The 7,611-nt window shown below is 67.8% G+C and overlaps 1 protein-coding gene across 1 annotated transcript; it reads left to right on the forward strand.

Moving 5' to 3' along the window:
- The first annotated feature begins 596 nt into the window (after positions 1-596).
- On the forward strand, positions 597-2,645 carry LOC139702162 (basic proline-rich protein-like). The gene has a single exon (XM_071602602.1). The coding sequence runs from the start codon at positions 597-599 to the stop codon at positions 2,643-2,645; it is 2,049 nt and encodes a 682-aa protein (XP_071458703.1).
- The last annotated feature ends 4,966 nt before the right edge of the window (positions 2,646-7,611 follow it).

Genomic DNA, 7,611 nt, shown 5'->3' on the forward strand with positions numbered 1-7,611 from the left:
TGCCCTGGAGCCCAGGCGCCACACAGGCTGCAAAGGACATGGATGGAGGACGCCTCGACGTGGGGTCGCACTGGACAACACACCCCTCACTTCCGGATCTGGTGCGGATGGCCCGCGTCCCAGGGGAGGCAAGGCAGGCTCCTGGGCTGCCCTGGGAGCACAGGACCAGGCAGGGACACACTGGGGACGGGAGAGGTTCGCGGGTCCAGTACCTCGGGGCCTATGGGACTGAGTCTGGACGCCGCCATGGGAGCCCGGCCGGCCGTTGGGAACCCGCCTCTGCGCTCGCGCCTGCGCCTTGCCCTGCTGGAGCCCCAACGGACGCCAGAGCCCCAACTGACACCGGAGCCCTTGGGTGGCGGCCCGCGCGCGCCTCCAGCCAAAGGCGTGCGCATGCGCGAAGGGTGCTGGGTGGACTGGATCCCGGAGCTGCCTGCAAGAAGACCAAGGGAGTCTGAAGGCTTCTGGGTATCTTAGGAAAGGCGGCTCCTCGTCCCAGAGCCTCTGGGCCCTGCTCCACCTGGACCTAATATCCTGGTCCTGCTCTCCTTGGGCCCTACTACACCTGGTCCTGCTTCCCATGGGCCCTGTTCCCCATGGGCCCTGCTCCCCTGGGACCTTCTCCCTCTGATCCTGCTTTCCTGGGCACTGCTCCCCCTGGCTCTGCTCCCCTGGGCCCTGCTACCCCTGTGTCCTACTCACCCTGTCCCTGCTCCCCTGGGCTGAACTCCCCCCTGGCCCTACTCCCCTGGGCTGTGCTTCCTCTTGTCCTGCTACCCCTGGGCCCTGCTCCTCCTGGCCCTGCTCCCTCTGGTCCTGCTTCACTGGGCCTCGCTCCCTCTGGCCCTGCTCCCTCTGGCTGTGTTCCCCCTGGCCCTGCTCCCCTGGGCCATGCTCCCTTGGGCCATGCTCCCCCTTGGACCTGCTCCCCTGGGCCATACTCCCTCTGGTCCTGCTCCGCCTGGGCCCTGCTCCTCCTGGCCCTGCTCCCTCTGGTCCTGTTCCTGGGCCCCACTCCCTCTGTCCCTGCTCCCCCTGGTGCTATTCTCCGTGGCCCTGCTCCCCTGGGCCCTGTTCCCCTGGGCCCTGCTCCCTCTGGTCCTGCTTTACTTGGCCCTGCTCCCCCTGGCCCTGCTCATATGGGCCCTGCTCTTCCTGGCCCTAATCCCCTGGCCATGCTCCCCCTGGCCCTGCTCCCCTGGACCCAGCTCTCTTGGGCCCTGCTTCCCCAGGCCCTGCTCCCCTGGGCCCTACTCCTCCAGGGCCCTGCTCTTCTGTGCTCTGCTTCCCCTGGGCCATGCTCCCCCTGGTCTTGCTCCCCATGGGCCCTGCTCTCCCAGGCATTTCCCCCCTGTTCCCTGCTTCTCCGGGGACCTGCACCCACAGGCCCTGCTCCCCCTGGTACTGCTGTCCCTCGGCCCTTCTCCCTCTGGCCCTGCTCCCTCTGGCCCTTTTATGCCTGGCTCTGCTCCCCCTGGCTCTGCTCCCCTGGGCCCTGCTCCTCTGGGACCTGCTCCCCCTTGCCCTATTCCCCTGGGCCCTGCATCCACTTGTCCTTCTTCCCCTGGCCCTGCTCCCCATGGGCCCTGCTCTTCCTAGCCCTAATCCCCTGGCTCTGCTCCCCCTGGCCCTGCTCACTTGGGCCATGCTCCTCCTGGGCCTGCTCCCCTGTTCTCTACTCCCCCTGGGCTCTTCTCCACCTGGGCCCTGTTCCCCCTGGTCTTGCTCCCCATGGGCCCTGTTCCCGGAGCCCTTCTCCCCCTGTTCACTGCTTCCTCTGGGCCTGCTCCCCCTGGCCCTGCTCCCTCTTACCCTGTTTCCTCTGGGCCTGCTCCCCATGGTACTGCTCTTCCTGGGCCATTCTCCCCCTGGCACTGCTCCCCCTGGCACTCCAATTTCCCTGGGCCCTGCTCCCCCTTGACCTTACTCCTCCTAGTCCTGCTCCCCCTGGCCCTGCTCCCCAGGGCCCTGCTCTCCTGGTCCCTGCTTCCCCTGGTCCTGCAACCCTGGGCCCTGCTCCCCCTGGTCCCTCCTCCCCGTGGGCCCTGCTCCCCATGGGCTTGCTCCACATGGGTGGTGCTACCCTGGGCCCTGCTACCCCTGATCCCTGCTTCTCATGTGCCCTGCTCCTCCTGGCCCTGCTCTCCTGGGCCCTACTCCAACCTGGGCTCCGCTCCCCTCTGGGCTCCGCTCCCCCTGAGTCCTGCTCCCCCTTGGCCCTGCTCTCTATGGTCCTGGTTTTCCAGGCCCCGCTCCCTCTGGCCCTGCTCCCCATGGCCCTGTTCCCCCTGGCCCTGCTCCCTCTGATCCTGTTCCCCTGGGCCTTGCTCCTCCTGGCCCTGCTTCCCTGGGCCCTGCTCCCCCTGGTCCTGCTCCCCATGAGCCCTGCTTCCCTGGTCCTTCTCCACCTGGCCCTACTCCCTGTGGGCTCTGCACCCCCTAGCCCTGATCTCCTGGGCCCTGCTCCCCCGATCCTCCTCTCCCTGGGCCCTGCTCCCCCGGTCCTGCTCTCCTGGACCCTGTTCCACCTGGCCCTGCTCCCCTGGGACCAACTCCCCCCAGTCCTCTATCCCTGGGCCCTGCTCTCCCTGGTTCTTCACCCCCTGGGCCCTGATTTCCCTGGACCCCACTCCCCTGGGCCCTGATCCACCTGGGTCCTGTTCCACCTGGTCTTGCTTCCCTGGGCCTGCTTCCTTTGGACCTCTTCCCCTGGCACAGCTCCCCTGGCCCTGATTCCCTGGACCCTCTCCTCCAGGCCCTGCTCCCTCTCATCCCTGCTCCCCTCTGCTCCTGCTCCCCCAGGACCTCCTCCCCTTGGTTCTGCTCCCCCTGGGCTCCCCTCCCACTGGGCCCAGCTCCCCCTCAGCCCTGCTCCCCCTGGTCCTGCTTCCCTGTGCCTTGCTCCTCCTTGGCCTTGCTCCCCCTGGCACTGTTACCCCTGGCCCTGTATTCCTGGGCCCTATTCCCACTGGGCCCTTCTTTCCCTGAGCCTGCTCCCCCTGGACTTGCTCCCCATGGGCCCTGCTCCCTCAGGCCCTTCTCCCCCTGTCCCTCTTTCTCCTGGGCCCTGCTCCCCCTGGCCCTTCATCCCCTTGCCCTGCTTCCCCTTGGTAGCTCCCCCGGGCACTGCACCCCCTGGTTCCGCTCTCCTTGGGCCCTTCTCCACCTAGCCCTGCTCCCCTGGCCCTTTTCTCCCTGGCTGAGCTCCCACTGGCTCTGCTCCCCTGGGCCCTGCTCCTCTAGTATTTGCTCCTCCTGGCCCTGCATCCCCTTGCCCTGCTTCCCCTGTGTCCTGCTACCCCTGGCCCTACTCCCCTGGGCCATGCTCCCTCTGATCCTGCTCCTCTGGGCTCTGCTCCTCCTTGCCATGCTCCCACGGGCCCTGCTTCACCCTGGGCTCTGCTCCCCCTGGGCCCTGTTCCCCCTTGGCCCTGTTCCCCCTGGTCCTGATCCCCTGAGTCCTGCTTCCCTGGACCCTGCTCCCCCAACCCCTGCTCCCCTGGGCCATGCTCCCCATGGCCATGGTCCCCCTGGCCCCACTCCCCTGGCCTTGCTCCCCTGGGCCCTGTTCCCCTGAGCCCTTCTCTCCCTGGCCCTGCTCCCTATGGGCCCTGCTTCCCTAGCCCTGCTCCCCCTGGCCCTACTCCCTGTGGGCTCTGCTCCCTTAGCCCTGCTCTCCTGGCCCTGCTCCCCATGGTCCTCCTCTCCCTGGGCCCTGCTCCACCTAGTCCTGCTCTCCACAGGTCCTGCTCCCCTGGGCCTTACTCCCTCCAGTCCTGCTCCCCTGGGCCCTCTCCCCCTGGTTCTGCTCCTCCTGGGCCCTGATTCCCTAGACCCCACTCCCCCTGGGCCCTACTCCCTCCCACCTTGCTCCCCTGGGCCTTACTGCCTCTGGTCCTGCGTCCCTTGGGCCCTGCTCCTTCTGGTCCTATTCCCCTGGGCCCTGCTCCTCCCTGAGCTCAGCTCTCCCTGGACCCTGCTCCCCATTGGCCCTGCCCCCCCTGGTCCTGCTTCCCCGGGCCCTGCTCACTGTGGCCCTGCTCCCTCTGAAACTGCTCCTCCTGGCCCTGCTCCCATGGGCCCTGCTCCCCTGGGCCATGCTCCCTCTGGTCCTGCTTTCCTGGCACTGCTCTCCCTGGGACCTGCTCCCCTGGGACCTGCTCTGCCTGGCCCTGCTCCCATGGGCCCTGCTCCCTCTGGTCCTGCTTTCCTGGGCGCTGCTCCCCCTGGTCCTAATCCCCTGGTCCTGCTCTCCTTGGGCCCTACTACACCTGGTCCTGCTCTGCATGGCCCTGCTCCCCATGGTCCTGCTTTCCTGTGCACTGCTCCCCCAGCCCTGCTCCCCTGGGCCATGTTCCTCCTGGCCTTGCTCCCCTGAGCCCTGCTCTTCCCTGGGCTAAGCACTCCCTGGGCCCTGCTCCCGCTTGGCTCTGCTCCCCCTGGTTTTGCTTCCCCGGTCCCCGCTCCCTCTGGCCTTCCTCCCTGTGGCTGTGTTCTCCCCAGGGCTGTGCTCCCTCTGGTCCTGCTCTCCTGGGCGCTGCTCCCCATGGCATTTCTCCCCATGGGCTCTGTTCCCCTGGCCCTAATCCCCTGGTCCTGCTATCCTTGGGCCCTGCTCCACCTTTTACTGCTCCCCATGGCCCTGCTCCCCATGGGCCCAGCTTCCCTGGGCCCTGCTCCCTCTGGTCCTGCTTTCCTGGGCACTGTTCCCCATAGCTCTGCTCCTCTGGGACCTGCTCCCCCTGGCCCTGCTCCCCTTGTCCCTGCAACCCCTGTGTCCTGCTCCCCCTGGCCCTGCTCCCATGGGCCCTGCTCTCCTGGGCCGTGCTCCCTCTGGTCCTCCTCCCCCTGTACCTGCTCCCCCTGGTCCTGCTTCACCAGACCCCACTCCCTCTGGCCCTGCTCCCCTGGGCCCTACTCCCTCTAGCCCTGCTCCCCTGGGCCCTGCTCCCCCTCATGCTGCTCCTCCTGGGCCCTACTCCCCTCTGGCCTTGCTACCCTGGGCCCTGCTCCTCCTTGTGCTCCACTCCCCCTGGGCCCTGCACACCCTGGGTCCTGCTCCCCCTTGTCCTGCTTCATAGCACCCTGCTCCCTCTTGTCCTGTTCCCCTGGCCCTGTTCCCCCTGGCCCTGATCCCCTGGACCTTGTTCCTCTCTGGGGCCTGCTCCCTCTGGTCCTGCTTCCATGGGCGCTGCTCCCCCTGGCATTGCTCCCCATGGGCCCTGCTCTCCCTGGCCCTAAATCCCTTTTCCTGCTCTCCTTGGGTCCTGCTCCCCCTGGCTCTGCTCCCCTGGGCCCTGCTCCCCTGGGACCTTCTCTCTCTGGCCCTGCTCCCTGGGGCATGCTACTCCTGTGTCTGGCTCCCCCTGGCCCTGCTCCCCTGGGCCCTGCTCTCCTGGGCCCTGCTACACCCTGGCCCAGCTCCCCTAGGCCATGCTCCCTCTGGTCCTGCCCCCCCTATGCCCTGCTACTCCTGGCTCTGCTCCCCTTGGCCCTGCTTCCCCCTAGGCTTTGCCCCATCTGTGCCCTGCTCCCCTTTGACCCTGCTCCTTCTGGTCCTGCTTCACTGGACCCTGCTCCCTTTGGCCCTGCTCCCCCTGGCCATGTTCCCCCTAGCCCTGCTCCCCTGGGCCCTGCTGACCTAGGCCCTGCTCCCTCTGGTCCTGCTTTCCTGGGCCTTGCTCCCTCGGGCCCTTCTCCTTTGGGCCCTGCTCTCCTGGGCCAGCTTCTCCTGGACCTGCTCTGCTGGGCCCTGTTCCTGCTGAGCCCTGCTCTTCTGAGCCCTGCTCCCCCTGGGCCCTTCTCTCCCTGGGCCCTGCTCCCCAGGTCCTTAACCCCTTTCTCTGCTTCTCCAGGGCCCTGCTCCCCCTGGACCTGCTCCCCCTTTCCCTGCTTCTCCTGGGCCTGCTTCCCCGGGCCCTGCTCCCCTTGGTACTACTCTCCCTGGGCCCTTCTCCCCTGACCCTGCTCCCCCTGGCCCTTGTATCCCTGGCTCTACTCCCTCTGGTTCTGCTCCCCTGGACCCTGCTCCTCTGCGACCTGCTCTCCCTGTCCCTGCTACCCTGGGCCCTGCTCCCCCTGAGTATTTCTCCCCCTGGCCCTGAACCCCTGTGCCCAGCAACCCCTGTGTCCTGCTTCCCCTGGCCCTGCTCCCCATGGGCCCTGCTCCCCATGGGCCCTGCTCTTCCTGGCCCTAATCCCCTGGCCCTTATCGCCCTGGCCCTGCTCACCTGGGCCCTGCTCTCCTGGGCCCTGCTTCCCCTGTTCCTGCTCCCCTGGGCCATGCTCCTCCTGGGCCCTGCTTCCCTGTGCCCTACTCCCCCTGGACCCTTCTTCCCTTGGGCCCTGCTCCCCTGGTCTTGCTCCTCATGGGACCTGCTCACCGGGCCCTGTTCCCTCTAGCCCTGTTCCCCCTGGCCCTGGTCCCCTGGGCCTTAATCCCCTGTGCCATGCTCCCCCCCCCCCCCCCCCCCCGTGGCCCTACTCCTCTGGGCAATGTTCCCTCTTATCCTGCTCCCCCCTGGGCCCTGCTCCTCTGGGCCCTGCTCCTGCCTGTGCTCCATTCCCTCTCTGTGCTGCTCCCCCTTGATCCTGTTCCCCCTGGCCCTGCTCCCCTGGGCCATGCTTCCTCTGGTCTTTCAGGCCCTGCTCCCCGTGTCACTGCTCCCTGTGGGCCCTGCTCTTCCTGGCCCTAATCCTTTGGCCATTGTCCCCTGGGCCTTGCTCCCCTGGGCCCTGGTCTACTGATCCCTGCTTCCCCTGGGCCTGCTCTGCTGGGCCCTGCTCCCCATCGGCTCTGCTCTTCTGCGCCCTGCTCCCCCTAGGCCCTTATCCCCCTGGGCCCTGTTCCCGCTGGTCTTGCTCCCCATGGGCCCTGCTCCCGTGGGCCCTTCTCCCCATGTTCCCTGTTTCTCCTTTCCCTGATACCCCTGTCCCTGCTCCCCCTTGCCCTGAATCTATGGGCCTGCTCCTTGGGACCTGCTTCCCCTGATACTGCTCTCACTGGGCCCTTGTCCCCCTGGTCTGCTCCCCCTGGCCCTTTCCTCCCTGACTCTGCTCCCCCTGGCTCTGATTCCCTGGGCACTGCTCCTCTGTGACCTGCTTTCCCTGGCCCTACTCCCTGTGGGCTCTGCTACCCCTAGCCCACTTATCCTGGGCCCTGCTCCCCCCTGGTTTTCCTTTGCTGGGCCCTGCTCCACCTGGTCCTTCTCCTCCCCAGCCCTGCTCCCCCTGTCCCTGCTCCCCTGGGCCCAACTCCCCCCAGTCCTGCTTGCCTGGGCCCTGCACGCCTGACCCTGCTCCCTTGTGCCCTGCTCTCCTGGACCCTGCTCTCCTGGGCCCTGCTCCCCTGGCCCTTCTCCCCTGGGCTCTGCTCCCACTGGCCCTTCTCCCCTGGGCTCTGCTCCCCCTGGTCCTGCATTTCTGGGCCCTGCTCCCCTGGGCCCAGCTCCCCCCAACCATGCTCCCTGGGCCCTCCTCCCCATGGTTCTACTCCCCCTGGGCCCTGATTTCCCTGTGCCTGCTCCCCTGGGCCCTGTTTCCTCTGGGCCCTGTTCGCCATGGTCCTTCTCCCCATGGGCCTTGCTCCCCCCTGTGCTTCACTCCCCCTGG

The sequence above is a fragment of the Marmota flaviventris genome, chromosome 16 (genome assembly GCF_047511675.1).
Source record: "Marmota flaviventris isolate mMarFla1 chromosome 16, mMarFla1.hap1, whole genome shotgun sequence".
Classification (NCBI taxonomy): domain Eukaryota; kingdom Metazoa; phylum Chordata; class Mammalia; order Rodentia; family Sciuridae; genus Marmota; species Marmota flaviventris.